The sequence below is a fragment of the Trichechus manatus genome, unplaced genomic scaffold, assembly GCF_000243295.1.
Source record: "Trichechus manatus latirostris isolate Lorelei unplaced genomic scaffold, TriManLat1.0 scaffold00076, whole genome shotgun sequence".
Lineage (NCBI taxonomy): Eukaryota > Metazoa > Chordata > Mammalia > Sirenia > Trichechidae > Trichechus > Trichechus manatus.
This window is the reverse complement of record NW_004444012.1, coordinates 471,878-490,015: the sequence shown is the minus strand read 5'-3', so window position 1 is coordinate 490,015 and position 18,138 is coordinate 471,878. Positions and strand designations below refer to the sequence as shown.

At 39.0% G+C, this 18,138-nt stretch overlaps 1 protein-coding gene across 3 annotated transcripts in view; it reads right to left on the bottom strand.

The window, feature by feature from the left end:
* Positions 1-18,138, bottom strand: part of KATNBL1 (katanin regulatory subunit B1 like 1) — a 65,314-nt gene that overhangs the window by 4,781 nt on the left and 42,395 nt on the right. For all 3 annotated transcript variants that reach the window (XM_004380590.2, XM_023735110.1, XM_023735109.1), the window contains exons 2-9: positions 8,640-8,770; positions 8,055-8,095; positions 6,358-6,637; positions 3,024-3,142; positions 2,309-2,359; positions 2,129-2,218; positions 1,617-1,706; positions 747-840 (exon numbers count right to left, since the gene is read on the bottom strand). In XM_004380590.2, coding sequence (XP_004380647.1) covers positions 747-840; positions 1,617-1,706; positions 2,129-2,218; positions 2,309-2,359; positions 3,024-3,142; positions 6,358-6,637; positions 8,055-8,095; positions 8,640-8,756 — 882 coding nt within the window. In that variant the 5' untranslated portion in view covers positions 8,757-8,770. The remainder of the gene's footprint in view (positions 1-746; positions 841-1,616; positions 1,707-2,128; positions 2,219-2,308; positions 2,360-3,023; positions 3,143-6,357; positions 6,638-8,054; positions 8,096-8,639; positions 8,771-18,138) is intronic.

Genomic DNA, 18,138 nt, shown 5'->3' with positions numbered 1-18,138 from the left:
CAAGAAGAATTTTACAAGTCTTAAGTCCATGACATAAATCCTATTTAAATATTATCATTATTTTTTTAAACCAAGGAATGCTTTCATATTTCTGGCTACTGCTCTTTTATGATAGGGGTATGCCCGGTGATATGGTAGATGTATTTCTTAGCAATGATTTTTGTCTGCAATTACATTTTAACTACCAATGTTTCCTGGAGTATAAATATTAAAATCCAAAAGAGTAATATACCTTCTTCTTTAAGACAGAAGCAAATCAATAATAAAAAACCAATGTTCAATTCACACTGTGATCTGAACAATTTACCTTCTCAAAAAGCAATGGCATTAGCAAAAGCAAAATCACAACCAATACTCCAAATCATTTAACTGTGTTCCTCATTTCTTGTTTCCTGAGTGTCACTGTCTTTTCTGATACCTTCCTTACCTGGACTCAACTTTTTTAAAAAATATTTTTCTCTAATTGGAACTAGGTCATTAAATACTCTCTAGCACAGCATTTCTGGGGCTATAACTTAAAGACATTCAGTGATTAATTCCTATGTTCCCTGCCAACGTCACACTCATACCCAGAGGATGTTAAGCATTTGCAAATATGAAACTGACTTTAGCTCTCATTTATTAAGTTAGAATACTACTGAATTATTTTGTCTAAAGATTTAAGAGTTCACTTACTATACATGTATAATACTAACATGTTATTTCTAAATTTTAATGTCTAATTTTTAAGCTTAGCTATAGATTACCTTAGCTATATTACCAGTGTACCCTGGCACCAAAGTAAGATGGTTCTCTTGTTCCCACAATCCATTTAACTGTTGTTTTAAAATACGAATATTTCTAGGAGAAAAAAAAAAGAAAATGAGAATGCAAATACATTAGGGTATGGACTTTGGTAGTAAATACACTTAATAAAAACCGTTTTCAAATTTTCAAGGATTTATCAGAGGAAAATACACTATTTAAACTCAAGCAACTGGTTCTGAGAGTACATGTCAGTCACAGAGACTTGAAGGTCGCTTAGTGGTCAAAGTCTGTGAGAAAACGAGGTGTTTACTTACACACCTGCTCCTGAGCACGAAGTGGAGGCTTCTGAAAGCCCTGAAGGGAAATCACGGTCTTTAAGGAAAATGCTGGTAGATGTTTTTTGTGTGTGTGTGTGGCTTCATGCTAATCTGGCTCATCTGGTAGAGTACCTACACATACCCACACAGGCAATACTCAAATTATAATAGTTTTTAGACTGTAATCATCAACACTGGACTCTCAGTTAATGCCAAGGTGGCGCAAGGACGCCCCCATTCCTGTGCCTCAAAACCTATGCCACTGGGGGCCATCTCTTCTCCTCTCCTTAGTGACTGTAACGGGTCTGAGGGTTAGACCACTGCCATGCTCTTTCCTTCTAAAAGGAGGGGCAGCTTCTGCAGGAGAGATACAGGGAGGGGGTCACTGGGCTCCCATGTGTAATTCTCACAGATGAACAGTATCTCAATTTAACATTTCTCTGAAAATGAAGAAAATAAATATTTATACACTCATAATTAATCATCATCTACTTTAATCAAACTGTTTCTGAAGTTCTGGTAGCATGAATTTATTTTTAAAGGGACACTCACCCATCGTTCACCATTTCTGTTTTGGATGAGAGTTCTGACCACCACCTTTTGATGACTGCTTGAAGCCAGTTTAAACCAACTACTACATATCTGAAATGACATTTTGTTACAAAATTTGCGTGTTTTTATCCAAGGAACTGTTTAAAAGAGGACTTCCCCTATAAAACACACACAGACACACACACTCCACACGCACAGACAGACAGACAGACAGACAGACAGACAGACACACACACACACACACACACTGATCTTTTTTTCAAAATTTATTTCACTCACTACTTCCATGATCTATTTCACAAAACTGCATTATGCAACTTATTTAGAGATGCTTTTGTAATTAATTCTTTAGTCCTTTTATACTGTTTGTTTTCCTAATTAGACTAATTAGTTCCTTGAAAAAAGAAACCACGTATGTCTAATGGAGCCCAATCTAACAGCATGTACTTTTGAGACACAAAATCAAGGACACTGAAAGAGAAAAATGAACGGAGACTCAGATTAGCACGTACTCTTCAAATCGGCTTTTAAGCAGTGACTTTACTAGAGGCAATAAATCCACACAGCAGCCAAGTGAGATGTATTGTTTTTCTTCCTGTAAACTAAAACAAAGAAATACTAAGTTATAAAAATATGAACAGGCTGTAATTTGTCCTTCTTACACTTTTTTTTCCTGAGAATTTTTTTTTTACCTATTTGTGAGCACAGGAAGGCAGTCCACCACAACTCCAAGATCTTCTATCCTGTGGGTACAAAAAAGGTAGTACTGCTTAGAGAGCTGATTTCCTCATTAATATCTTCTCACTGATTTAAGAAATTTATTCATTCAACAACTAATCTGAGTGTTTCCTGATGAGCCAGGCCCTGGGGATCCAGCAGCGAACAAAGCGATAAAAGTGCATGCCTTACGGAGCTGTATACGGCCAGTACGTGAGTGTGGGAGGGGAGGCAGAGACAGAAAACAAGTAAAATACCTGGAGTATGCTGATGGTGCTAAGTACTATGCAGAAAAATACAGCAGGAAAGGGAGATAGGGAGTGGAGAAATATGTATTTTTCAAAGAGGTGGTTGCTTAACTCATAAGGAAACGTGAGCAGATTCCTGAATATGGAGGAAGGTAATGCTTAGAATTCCCACTCAATGGGGATTTTTAAAAAGATTAGTTTTCCTACACTGGTTTCTCTTAATTTCATGGATAAGAATCTCAGGCACACTGAAAGTGGAGCTAAAACAGATGGTTTTCTGTATTTTTGTCACTCCTGGACTGCTGATGAACACAATTTAAACCATATGATCTCTACTGAAGCTACACATGGGAAGCTTCAGTGATAAAACAAAGAGGAACTTCTAGATACCACATTGAGAATTCGTTTTATTGAACAACAAAGTATAAATGGTCGCATTTACCTCACCAAATAGGCTACAAGCTCACTTATACTTCTCTTCCTCCAGAAAGTTAAAGCTACGTTCAACCTCAAATTCCTGCTGAACAAAACCTGTGCCATTGTTTCATGGTCCTGAGAAACCTGAAAGGCAATAATATAATTTGTTACAAAGCTCACTGGGACATAGTAGGAAATCATTTTTCCCCAAGTTAATTACTCCTATAGACATATTTGTAAATTATGCATAGGTGGCTCCTTGTACTGTCTCACAAAAAGGAGTATTTCAATTGAATACAGTAATAAAAAAAAGTCTGAACAAATATAGGACCTATTTCTCTTTTAACCAACACTTTTCCTTGTTTGCTACCAATTGTTCTCTATTAAATCTCTCTATTAAATAATTTTAAAAATAAATTTTTAGCTGACTCACAAATCTAAGACTTTATAATGTGGATTAAAGGAAAAGTTAAACATACAGGTTAGTCATTATCAACTGAAAGGCAACAGAAGGGAACCCAAAAATCACAGTTCTACAATATGTTATGGAATCATTTAAATATATTCATTTTTATACACTATAGGGAAAATACTTCGTTTGAATAAAGATTAAATAACATGGAACTGTATAAAATAAAAAGTGAATACTTTCTACCTGTCCAGAAAAATATCCAATCCCATTTCCCAGAAGTAATTACAGGCTAGTATGTATCTCTGCAAATCAGCTTCTGGACAAAGACATACTATGTATATACATAAATTTACATATATAACTCTTAACAATGAAATTATACTTCTGTATTTTTAAAACCTTGCTTTTTAACTTATTATGAAAATTCTTCAATGTTAAAACACAGATCAACCTCATTACATATTATCCAGTCTTTATATACCATAATTTATTTAGATTGATTTTGTTTTTCCTTATTAAAACTATGCATCAATGAACATCTAATGTATGTACATGTGTGCACTTGTACAAATACTTCTGTAGGATTAATGTATAGAACTGGAACTGCTAGATCACAGGTTACATGAACTTGAACTTTGACAAAATAATACGGTATCACTTTTAGAACAGATTTAGGTTTTTAGAACAGGTTCTAGTCAATCAGGAAATGACAAAGGAATAATCAATAAGTGTGTCCGTTATGTGTAAGGTTAAGGCAGGCTTTGGAAAATGCCATAAAAGTGAGGGGGCAAAGTAAAAGGAGGGACCTGAGGAAATGTCTCATTGTGGCAGGGACTGAAATGCATAATTGAAACTTATTTTTTTTTTTAAAGGCATTAGCTCTCAGAAGGTTTATTTCAACTGGAGAACCAATCCAAGTCCCAACTTAGGTTAGTCCTATGCTCTTCTCCCTCAGAGTATGTAATTTCTGTGACTGTCTGTGTAGTGCTGGTCTCACCACTTTTATAAGTACATGAACGTCGGGATGGTGTGTTTTTCACTCACTGATCTATCTCCCCAGAGTCTGTAGGATGCATAACACAACAGGGGGCACTCAAAAGATACTTGTGAATTAATTAGTATGACAGTGATTCTCTTTATTAATACTAAAGTTCCGTCATCATCCTGTTTTCCACGGTCCATGGTAATTCACTTTTAAATAATATTTTCCTTGTTCCTGAACTCAAGTTATGGGTGATGCAAAGGTGCACCCAACAGTTTCCCTGAAACTAGAAAATATAAACCTGTTTGTGGGTTTGATGATCCCTGAAACAATATTGAGCAAAGGAAGATGGTGGAACGGTGGGCTGCTGTTTGTCTTTAAACACAGTTTCATTTATTAAATATTACGTTGTATTACTTTGACAAAAATAATTTAATTGAAAGTTGTGCATACCATTAAAAAAAAATTTTTTTTTTTCCCTGTTCCTTCTTCTCTCACGGATACCACTTCCTTCCTTCCAATTCTCCTAGCATTGCTAGCTTTCTATTACTCCAGGATCTTACGTATAAAAGTCAAGACTGTTTTCACTGACAAACAGAATCTATTTTGTATCATTTCATTATGGTTTTAGTTAATAATATTTTATTTTCTATCTTCCTTTCATTTACCTGTAATTACCCTAAATATGATGCTCTTCATTTACCTATACACACTTATGATTGTTTTAATTTACAAAGATTTTGTTTCTATTTGTAGGCCACAGAAAATGCTTGTCAATCTGTCATGCTGGACAGAAACAACACTAAGGTTACCAAATCATATTTTTAAAAATTAAGGTATACTCCTTCAATGTAATGCTATGTATCCATTAAAAAACTGTAGAATTATTCAATCACATGAAAAAATATTCATACTTTATTAACCATGAAAGTCAAATTATCAAAAAATATGTACAATATGAAAAGATACATAAAAATTTTAATATTGCTTCTAAATGTTGAGATTATGGATAGTTTATTTCCTTTGGGTTTATCTTCTAGTACATATACAATAAACAATAATAATTATAAACTTGTGTGTTTATAAGTTTTATCAAACCATCTTTTATAATGAGCATTTTTAAAAAGAGCTTTATTAAGGTATTATTTGCTTAACACAAAATTCACCCATTGAAAGTAGGTAAATTCAATGATTTTTAGTAAATTTATAGAATTTTGTAACCATGATCACAATACAGTTTTAGAATATTTGTATCATCCAAAGAAATTCCCTTGCTCCTATTCAAATGACCAAGTCTCCCTGAGCCAGGACAGAAAATCTTATTCAGTTTGCCTGACCAAAACATCTAACAGGCCATTTTGGGAGCCCGGCAGCAGGAGATGGCATGGTGGACTCCCCAGTCCACAGAGAGAGAAAGCTGAGTGCCTCTGGGCAGAGGCCAAGGGCCAGGGGGAGGCGTGTCTGCGAGCACAGCTGTGGAGAGGCTATCCTTATGGAAAAACAGTATCCTGAGTGTTCCTAAGCCTGAATTATAACTGTTACTTCCCTAAAAAAAACCGTAATTTTGAGTATGGTCTGTGAGGTCTGTGTGGCCACTGCAGTGAATTATTGAACCCAGCAGAGAAGTAGAGAAACGCTGTGCGAGGGAAAGTTGGGGTCAGAATTAGTAACGATGGCAGAGACAGAAGGCCTGTCTGGCCTCCACTTCATAGGAGTCAGCCTTGTGCTGCTGCTCTTGGTTCTCTGTCCCCCTTAGGGGGGTTGAGGAGGTCAGACACTGCCCCACGTCGTTTTTACTACACATTTCAAATCTGGTTGATCTAAAAACTGTTTCAGGGAGTTACAATCATTCAAATGAGTCTGTATTCAATGGATGGCAAATTATTCTGCTAGTAGCGTATGACAAAGAAAAACAAAAACAACAGCTGTAATAGCAATAAAGTTAAGCTCAGAAAAATTATTTACCTCAGAAAAAAAGCTACTATATTTTGATGATGGACTTTCTGTCTGTGAAGAACCAGAATCACTGGAGTTAATCAAATACGTTCGACTATCATGGTGTAATTTTTCAGGCAGGTGGCCTGCACAAGCCAGTTCATTTTCTTTATTTGCCATGACACAGCCCCCACTTCTAGGGGACTGTTTTTTTCTGTAACAAGGATGTGGAAAAGGACGCTGAACTTTCTTTCTGCAATAGATCACCTTACGTAGTTTATCTGGGGTCTTCACAGCTTGTCCAACTGTTCTGTAAGAAAAATTGATTTTCTTAAATGAAAAAGAATCACATGAAAACCTTTAAAAGTTTTTTAAACAGAGATATTTCACAGGCCACATTTTATGGTCATAATCCACTAAAATTAGAAGCTATTTAAATAGAATTAAAAACATTGTAACTCTGAGATGAAAGAGGAGCCCACAAGGAGAGTTACGAGCTGTCTGGAGAGCAAGGGAAGGACGATACTTTACATGAAATGAAAACGAGGAGGGCATAACACCTAGATGCTTTGAAAATAAAATATCCAAGGCCATCTGGAAGTAAGGGAAGTATAACCATTTCTAGTCACCTAAGCTTTTTCTAACAAAGTGATACATAAATTGTGCAAGTTTGAATGCTTTTATTTTGATAAACAGAAACATATTTAATTTTGAGTAAGACAAAACACAATATAGCAATCTCATGCTTTAGTACAGTGGTTCTTAAACTTTTGGTCTCAGGACCCTTTAACTATATATTCCAAAATGAGAAGAAAAAGAATTGAGAAAAATGGCACTGGTTTACGTTTTTGCAAATCTCTAGTATCTGGCTTAAGAGAAGACTGCATTATCTGCTTCTGCATTCACTCTATTGTGATAGCAAATGTTGTGTGAACTCTAGAAAGCTCTACTGTACACTTGTAAGAGAATGAAAATGAAGAAGGTGAATAATGTCTTAGTATCATTATGAAAACAGTTTTAACCTCACAAACTCCTTGAAAGGTCCTCAGGGACACCTGGGGTCCTACGACCACTTTAAGAAAGAATGCCATTTTTACCACTTTCCGGATGTATGTTGTATGCTCAGACCCATAGCGGCCTTCCGTGTAACCGAACCAAGTGCTGCTGGGTCCCGCACCATCTTCTTGATCACTGCTATGTGCGGGCCCACTGTTCTGGCTTATTGTGTCAATCAGCTGTCTCACTCAGGGTCTCACCTGTTTTCACTGACCTTCTCCTTCACCAACTATGACACCTTACGTATAAGAGACGGAGGTGTTGCCCAGTCCTCTGCCATCTCCACGACTGCTGGTATGCTTAGGCCCACTGTTTTGGCTATCGGGTCAATCCATCTCGTTCATTGTTTGCCGCGTTTTCACTGACTTTCTACTTTACCAACTATGATGTCCTTTTCTGGATGGATGACCCTGAGTGAATCACTTAACTCCTCTAGGCTTTAGTTTTCCCATCCACTGCTGGGGTAACGATAGCTACCTAGTAGAACTGTTTGAAGTAGGGATTAGAGATGATGTAAGTAATATGTTTAGCACAGTGCCTGGCACACAGAGTTGTACGATGATAAGGCAACCGCTGTTATGGTAAGAGAGAATAGTTCTTTTTCTCCTATTTTCACCCTTTCCCAGTTTTCAGTATTTTCTGTTTCCCACAAACTTTAAAGTTGTTCTTACCTATTAATGTAAGCAGCCAACTGTTTTGGAGATTTCTTAACCTGAGAAATCAAAGTAGACAGTTGTAGCATATTAAGTTCTTTAATGCAGTTATGTGAGCTCTGTGACTGACACCAACAAATCTAAAATTCAGCAGTTAAGCTTTGCAGATTACTAATGCCGCAGTCTCAATCATTAATTAGAACATTTCATGTAGGCGTCTCTAGCAAAGCAACATAGCCAACTCTCCACTTTCCATGCTACTAGTCACATATTGTACTTACAGGGTGCTTGCTTAATAAGTGAGGGGAATCTTAAGATGATTTAAAGGAAATTATATCAGTGTTAATGAGCCTTGCAATGCTGAACACAAAATACCTCGGAGATCCCTCTTTAATTATTAAAATATTCAAATTATAGCCTATCAAAATAGTATGCTGTGCAAAAAGCTTTAAGGATAGAAATGGTTTTCAACATTTCACTAATTCTACTTAATTCTTAAAGCAGAATTACTACCCTTCCACTGTGTAAATGATTTAATCAGAACTATCCATAGCCCTGACAGTTTAAATTGTCTTAACTGTTACCTGGCAACTATGAACTTACCTCCTTCATGTTCTTATTAGTGAAATTAGAGTTCCTTTTTCTAGGAAGATCAATCGCATGATCCTCAATATTATTACAAAAGTTCCGTTTTTTAACATTGTGAGTTTCAGATGCCATAATCTCTTGAATACCTAGACAACAAAATGAAAATAATAAACAGAAAATACAAAAAGCAACAGAGACTCAACATTTCTTTAACATATACAAACATACAGCATTGCCACTCTATGTAAAAGAGGCTTATGAGTGAACCAGAGGACACAGTTCTAACTTATGAATTTTGAAAAATCTTTAATACAGAAGAAACACAAAGCAGAGCATTCCAGGAAATAAGGCCCTTTCTGTTCTCTTTCTTCAGTCTCAACCAGTTATAAACACACTGTACTTTCTGCCAAAGTAACATGCTAATCTCCCCATTTTCCAGATCAACAGCCATATATTAAATTTATGAGTTATTATGAAATCTGGTCTATACAGTAGTGGTATCTACGACATTCAAATTTATAGAAGCTTCAAGTTTTGGAACCAAATCACTGGATTAAATAAAAACCCCAAGCAGTCAAAGGAACCAGAATCAGATTACATACACCTAACTTTTCCACGTGTAATCCTTCAATTTCTCTTTCATGCTGGCTGCTCGTTCTCTAAAGCCTTCCTCTGCCTTTGAAAAAAAAACAATCCTTAATCTTCTATTCTGCCAGTTATATCCAATGGGAAATTAGGTGCTATGTCTTCATTTTCATAACAAAGGAAATTAGTGATGTCCCCACTTCTACTCTGGTTTCACACAGGAAATTTATGTTAGGTCATGTTCTGAACATAAGTTGCTCACTTAAACATTCGTGGAGCAATCACTCCAGACCAAGCCCTGGAGTTAACGTAGATGACGGACAGACATTCTGCCTGTCCTAAAGAATCATTCAGGAAAATTTGTGAACATAAACATCTATCTGAGTCATAACTTCAGCCACTATAAATGAGCAGGTCTCTGAAGAGGAGCCCAAAGCAATTATGTTTTTTAAAAGCTCCGCAGGTATTTCTGACGCACATGCCTAGTAGAAAACCTGCCTCGGAGAATTCTCCGAAAATGTGCACACAGACACAACATTTTGCACATGACTTTAGGGCGTTCTAAGATTTCCTGAAACTAATCCATGGACAGCCTTTCTACCTATATCCCCCAGGCTGAAGAACCTCTAGGATGAGATAAAAATATATATATATATATAAGTAAATAATAATTGCAATAATGCAATAAGCATTCTGACGGGCACACAAATGAGTCAGCCAAGTTTCAGGAGCAGAGTCTTAAAGGACAAACAGCACACTGAAAAAACAGCACGTGCAGAACAGAAAGGCATGAAGCAACATGGTTTGGGAATTTCTTAAGCGGGTAACGTGTAGCTGGAGCTTAAGCTAAGGGCAGGCTGCAGTGGAGTGAGAAATGAGATATAGACAGGCAGAACGTACATCATAAAGGGTCTTGTCCACAATGTAAAAAAAAATTTTTTAAAGAAAGGGAGACTTTAGTTAAAGATGATGAATTGAACACATGTGATTACTTCTAGGGAACCCTCATTAAAATGACAGTAAAAGGTTTTTGAAGGCATAAAACCCATAAGGACAAAGAGAAGATGTGGTGATGGCAACATTTTGAAAATTGCAAAGCAGACAATACAGCTAAAAATTACATGAAGCAAAAACTGATAAACTGAAAGGAGAAATACACAAATCCACAATAATATGTGGGGACTTCAATATCCCCCCTCAACAAGTGATCGAACAATTAGAAAATCAACAAGGCTGTAACAGAACTCAACAACACATCAACCAATATGATCTAATGAACATTTATAGAACACTCCACCCAACAGCAGAATACACATTATTTTCAAGTGCCACAGAACATAAACCAACATCAGCTATATACCCTGGGGCTTAAAACAAATCTCAACAAATTTAAAAGAAATGAAATTATATCAAGCATGTTCCCCAAACAAAATGGAATCCAACTAGAAATCAGTAACAGAAAAATAACAGGAAAATCTCCAAGCATTTAGAAACTAACCAACATATTTCTAAATAATCCAGGAGTCAAAAAGGAAGTCTCACGGGAAAACAAAAAACAATACATTGAACTCAGCAAAAGGGAAAATACAATGTATCAAAATTTGTGGAACACACTTAAAGCAGAGCTGAGAAGAAAATTTATAGTACTAAAATGTGTACCTTAGAAATGAAGAAAAGTCTCCAATCAATTATCTAAGCTCCCACCTCAAGAATCTAGAAGAAGAGCAAAATAAACCCAAATCAAGTAGAATGAAGAAAATCATAAAGGTAAGAACAGAAATCAATGAAACTGAAAACAGAATAACAACAGAAAAACAATGAAACAAAGAGCTGGTTCTTTGAAAAGACTAACAAAAACCGATAAACCTCTAGCAAGATTAACAAAGAAAAAGAGAGAGAAGACACAAATTATCAATAATACGAATGAAAACGAGGTATCACTACAGACCTTGCAGACATCAAGGATAAGATGGAAACATGCTGGTGTAAACAGGCCATTGTTCCGATTCACCCCCACAAACACAAGAAATACAAGGAAATGGTGCTTGGCTTTGAGGGACTTTGAATCGGGGAGCAGAGGAAAGCAGGGGGGAACCGCAGACAGGCAATCAATGAATCAACAAGTCGCATGCCGTAGGAAAATCACTTCTCCCACTGTCCCTGCCACGCCTTCCAGCCACGTGGGCCATCGGCTGCTGTGAACTGGGGAAGTGGTCCCAGAAAAGGGGCCTGCTTCCCTAACCACCACAGCTCCTGCCTGTACAAAGAGACACGACCCCAAACTTCTGCTCTGAAATTAGCAAGGCAGACCTCGCCGGGGGTCCATTTGGAGTGTGCCAGCACCTCCCCCACCTGGACACTGTTGGCGGCAAGCCTACTGTTAACTGTTACAGAAGGCCCATGCAGTGGAGTCTGTTCTCATAGTCCACAATCTACCTGCTTTCCTGTGCACCTCATAGCTCAGGCCTCTGAAACCAACAGGATAGATCTCCCGGGGAGTCAGTTCAGGTCTGTTTGCTCCCCCTTTCAGTCAGTGCTGAGAACTACTGACTGTGGCTACTATGTGCTAGGAAGCAGGCATCTTTAGTGGAGGCTACACCCACAGCCAGCACGCTACAGGGGGAGCTGATAGCAATAAGGCAGACCTTCCCAGGGGTCCACCTGGAATCTGCCAACACCTCCCCGACCTGCATACTGTTGCCTGCAAGTCGGCTGTGAATTGCTACAAAAGGCCTGTGCAGTGGAGTCTGCTCCCACAGTCAACACTCTTACCTGTCTCCCCACACACCCTATAACTCTGGCCTCTGAAACCAACAGAATAAACTTCCCTGGGGGTCAATTAGGGTTAGCCTGCTCTTACTTCCAGACAGCACTGAGTACTGTCTGAGGCTGCTGTGTGCTAGGAACCAGGAATCTGGCGTGGAGGCTGCACTCACAGCCAGCAAACTCTGATAGTAACAAGGCAGGCCTCCATGGGATCTGACCAAAAGCATTACACCCCCTCCCCCACCTGGTAATTGCTGGTTACCAGGCTGTTGCAAACTGCTACAGAAGGCCCCTGCAGTGCAAGCTGCTGCCATAGTCAGCACTCTACCTGCTTCCCTGTGTATCCCATAGCTCAGGCCTCTGAAACCAAAAAGACAGATCTCCCTGGGAATCAGTTTGGGTCTTTCTGTTCCCTCTCACAGTCGGTGCTGAGGACTGCTGACTGAGGTTGTTGTGTGCTAGGAAGCAGGCATCTTGAGTGGAGGCTATATCCACAGCCAACATACTACAGGTGGGCTCTGACAGCAACAAGGCAGACCTCCAAGGGGGCCGCTCAGAGTGTGACAACCAGTAACTGCTGGCTGCTGGACCGGTACGAACTCCTACAGAAGATTCCCTAGAGTGGAGTCAGGAGGTGGGTCACCTAAGTGGAGACTGCTCCCCCAACCACCACAGGGCCACTGGGGCTCTGAAATCAACAAGACAGATCTCTTGGAAGTCCTTCTGGGGAGTGCCAGCCCTTCCTCCTCCTGAAACAGAGGAAAGTTTGCCTATGCCTCCCCTGAAGGTCAGCTCAAATATAAGCAGCCCCCACAAAGCAGGGAAGAAAGCCCTAGAGCAAAACTGAAGGGTGACATCTAACCCCAGAGGGGGCTTGCTGGGTGCAGGTTTTTGGACTAAAAATGTGGTTGCAGAAACAGAGAAGTGAAGGGAGTAATAACCAGCAAGGGAGGGCTGCACGCCTAGTGGACAGATTGATTTGTACGTGATATCTTGCCTGAGTGGCGGTGCCCACAGGTGGACAGACGGACCACAGCATGTTCACTGGTGTGTTTAGGAGAGACTGAAAGTTGAAAACTGAGACCTGGAACTTTTTTTTTTTTATTGTGCTTTAAATGAAAGTTTACAGTTCAAGTTAGTTTCTCATACAAAACTTTATACACACACTGCTAAGTGACCCTAGTTGCTCTCCCTATCCTGTGACAGCACACTCCTCCTTTCCACCCCAGATTTCCCGTGTCCATTCAACCAGCTCCTGACCCTCTCTGCCTTCTCATCTCGCCTCTGGACAGGAGCTGCCCCTTTAGACCCATGTATCTACTTGAGCTAAGCAGCACACTCTTTGTGAGTATCAATTTATGTCCCACAGTCCAGTCTAATCTTTGTCTGAAGAGTTGGCCTGGGGAATGGTTTTAGTTTTGGGCTAACAGACAGTCTGGGGGCCACGTCTTCCAGGGTCCCTCCAGTCTCAGTCAGACCATTAAGTCTGGTCTTTTTACTAGAATTTGAGTTCTCTACCCCACTTTTCTCCTGCTCCGTCAGGGACTCTCTGTTGTGTTCCCTGTCAGGACGGTCACTGGTGGTAGCTGGGCACCATCTAGTTCTTCTGGTCTCATGCTGATGCAGTCTCTGGTTTATGTGGCCCTTTTGTCTCTTGGGCTAATATTTTCCTTGTGTCATTGGTGTTCTTCATTCGCCTTTGCTCCAGGGGGGTTGGGACCAATTGATGCATCTTAGATGGCCACTCATGAGCTTTTAAGACCTCAGATGCCACTCACCAAAGCGGGATGCAGAACATTTTCTTAAAAAACTTTGTTATGCCAATTGACCTACATGTCCCCCAGACCCCCGCCCCTGCTACTCTGTCCCTTGAAGTGTTTGGTTGTATTCAGGAAACTTCGCAGCTCTTGGTTCAGTCCAGTTGTGCTGACTTCCCCCATAGTGTGTGTTGTCCTTCCCTTCGCCTAAGATAATTCTTGTCTACTATCTAGTTAGTGAATACCCTTCTCCCTCCCTCCCTACCCTCGTAACCATCAAAAAATGTTTTCTTTTGTGTTTAAACCTTTTGAGTTCTAATAATAGTGGTCTTATATAATATTTGTCCTTTTGCAACTGACTACTTTCACTCAGCATAATGCCTTCCAGATTCATCCAGGTTACAAAATGTTTCATGGATTCCATGTTATTCTTCATTGTTGCATAGTATTCCGTTGTGTGAATATACTATAATTTGTTTATCCATTCGTCCCTTGATGGTCACCTAGGTGATTTCCATCTTTTTGCTATTGTGAACAGTGCTGCGATGAACATGGGTGTGCGTATATCTATTCACGTGACAGCCCTTATTTCTCTAAGATATATTCCAAGGAGTGGGATTGCTGGATTGGATGGTACTTCTATTTCTAGCTTTTTAAGGAAGTGCCAAATTGACTTCCAAAGTGGCTGTACCATTTTATACTCCCACCAGCAGTATGTAAGTGTCCCAGTCTCTCCACAACCTCTCCAAATTTATTATTTTGTGTTTTTTGGATTAATGCTAGCCTTGTTGGGGGGTATCTCATAGTAGTTTTGATTTGCATTTCTCTAATCTCCAATGATCGTGAGCATTTTCTCATGTATCTGTTAGCCACCTGAATTGAGACCTGCAACTTTTGGATCCTAATTAAACCAGGGAGGGAAAAAGCTACCACAGAAAGGGAGAGGAAATGGTAAGCAAAGCCTGCTCTGCCCACCTAAGAGTTTTTTGCAGGAAGTAGTGCAGGCAAAAACATCAACTTCGGGAAAACGGAGAAAATAACACCCTTTAAAATTCCAATGCTCCAATAAACAATCAAAGACACACAAATAACAGAGAAACAATGGCCCCCATCCAAATGAACATGACAAAGGGAGTAAAGTCCATCTAGGGATGACCAAATAGTGAAAAAAAGGGAATGTGATACAACAACATTAAATATAATTAAAGAACCAAGGAAAACAGAGAAAAAGCACTCAAAGAAACAAGGAAAACAATATAAGAACAAAATGAGGACCTAAAAGAAGTTTTGCTACTGAAAGGGACAATAACAAATGAGAAACACAATAGAAGGAATCAGAGGATAATACAGTTAAAATTATAGACGGTGAAGAGCAACAAGAACGGAAGCTCAGGAAGGCTGAGTGTAGTTTAATGGAATTATGGAACAACAACAAGAGTCCTAATATATGCATCAAGGGAATTCCAAAAAGAGATGAGAAAGGGACAGAAAGAATATTTGAAGAAATAATGACAGAATATTTCCCCAATCTAAGGAAGAACACGAATCTACAAATCCAAGAAGCTCAAAGAATCCCAAGCAGTATAAACTCAGAGAGATCAAAACCAAGACATAGTTAGGCTCTCAAAAAGTAAAGATAAAGAGATAATCCTTAAAATAGTGAGAGAGAAAAGCAAACAGTCATGTACAGAAGATCCTCAATAAGATTAAATGCTGATTTCTCCCCAGAAATGTTGGAGGCCAGAAGGCGAAGGAATGATATATCTAAAGTGCTGAAAGAAAAAAACAACAACAAAACTTGTCAACCAAGAATACTATACTAGCAAAACTATCCTTCAAAAATGAGGGTGAAATTAAAACATTCCCAGAAAAATGGAAGCTGACAGAGTTCATATAAACCACACCAGCCCTACAAAAAATACTAATGAGAGTTCTATAGACAGAAGGGAAAAGACACCAAAACTAATTTAAAGCTAAACATAAAAAGAAAAATCCCAAATACAGGGAAATGCACTGAAAAATATAAGGACTAGTAATAAGGTATTCATGCTTAATAATTCTAAATGTTTTGTCCTTCATGTCTTTCAATAATAAATATATAAAAAGCCACCATTAATCTGTCACTTTGTTTGACTGTGGTGGCTTGTGTGTTGCTGTGATGCTGGAAGCTATGCCACTGGTATTTCAAATACAAGTAGGGTCATCCATGTAGGGTCAGCAGAGCTTCAAGACTAGGAAGAAGGACCTGGCCATCTAGTTCTAAAAAAAACTGGCAGTGAAAACCTTATCAATAGCAGCGTAACACTGTCTGATATAGTGCCAGAATACAAGCCCCTCAGGTTGGAAGGCACCCAAAATACAACTGAGCAAGAGTAGCCACCTCAAAGTCAAGTTGATCTTGATGATGTGGATGAAGTCAAGCTTTCAGAATCTTCATTTGCTGATGCGGCACAACTCAAAAGGAGAAGAAATAGTTGCAAACATCTATTAACAACTGTAACGAGGAACGTATGAAGTATGAATCTAGGAAAACTGGATTGTCAAAAATGAAATGGAATGCATAAATATCAATATCCCAGGCATTAGTGAGCTGAAATGACTGGTAATGGCCATTTTGAATTGGACAATCAGATGGTCTACTATGCCGGAAATGACAAATGGAAGAGGAATGGCATTGCATTCATTCATTGACTAAAAGAACATTTCAGGATCTAACCTGAAGTACAACACTGTCAGTGATTAGGATAACATCCATACGCCTGTAAGGAAGACCAGTTAAAACCAATATTATTCAAATGTACGCACCAACCACAAACGCCAAAGATGAAGAAACAAGATTTTTACTAACTTCTGCAGTCTGAATTGATGAAATATGTAATCAAGATACATTGATAATTACTGGTGACTGGAATGTGAAAGTTGGAAAAAAGAAGAAGGATCAGTAGTTGGAAAATATGGCCTTGGTGATAGAAATGCCACTGGAGATCGCATGATAAAATTCTGTAAGACGGATGACTTATTCATTACAAATACCTTATTTATTTATTATTGTAGTTTAAATGAAGTTTACATTTCAAGTTAGACTCCCATAGAAAACTATTATGTGACCCTAACTGCTCACCCCATTCTGCAACAGCACACTCTTCCTTTCCACCCCTGATTCCCCATGTCCTTTCAACCAGCTCCTAACCCTCTCACCTCTGGACAGAAGCTGCCCCTTTCGTCTCTTGTATCTACTTGAGCTGAGAGGCACACTCTTCACGAGTATCACTTTATGTCCCACAGTCCAGTCCAATCCCTTTCTGAAGAGTTGGGCTCAGAAACTGTTTTAGTTCTGGGCTGATAGAGAATCCAGGCACCATGCTTTCCAGGTACCTCCAGTCTCAGTCAGACCATTAAGTCCGGTCTTCTTACTAGAATTTGAGTTCTGCACCCCATCTTTCTCCTGCTCCATCAGGGACTCTCTGTTGTGTTCCCTGTCAGGGTGGTCATTGCTGGTAGCTGGGCACTATCTAGTTCTTCTGGTCTCAGGCTGATGAAGTCTCTAGTTTATGTGGCCCTTTCTGTCTCTTGGGCTAAAACTTTTCCTTGTGTCTTTGGTGTTCTTTATTCTCCTTTACTCCAGGTGGTTGGGACCAACCGATGCATCTTAGATGGCCGCTTGCAAGCTTTTAAGACCCCAGACGCCACTCACCAAAGTAGGATGCAGAACATTTTCTTAAAAAACTTTATTATGCCAGTTGACCTAGATGTCCCCTGAAAGCACAGTCCCCAGACCCCTACCCCTGCTACTCTGTCTCTCAAAGACAAACACCTTTTTTTAAACAACATAAACAGTGACTCTACACATGATCTCACCTGATGGAATGTACAGAAATCAAATCGACTATACCTCTGAAAAAAGACAATGAAAAGCTCAGTATCATCACTCAGAAAAAGGCAATGGGTTGACTGTGGAAAAAACCATCAATTGCTCATATGCAAGTTCAAGTTGAAGCTAAAGAAAATTAAAACAAGTCCACTAAAGCCAAAGTATGACCTTGAGTATATCCCACATGAATGTAGAGACCATCTCAAGAATAGCTTTGACACACTGAACACTAATGACCGAAGACCAGACGAGTTATGGAATGACATCAAGGACACTACACATGAGGAAATTAAGAGATCATTAAAAAGAAAGAAAAGACCAAACTGGATGTCAGAAGAGACTCTGAAAGTTACTCTTGAACATAGTGTAGCTAAAGCGAATGGAAGAAATGAGGTAAAAGAGTTGAACAGGGAGATCGGAACTTTACGCACTGCTGGTGGGAATGCAAAATGATACAACCATTTTGGAAAATTATATGGCACTTCCTTAGAAAGCTAGAAATAGAAATACCATATGATCCAGCAATCCTACTCCT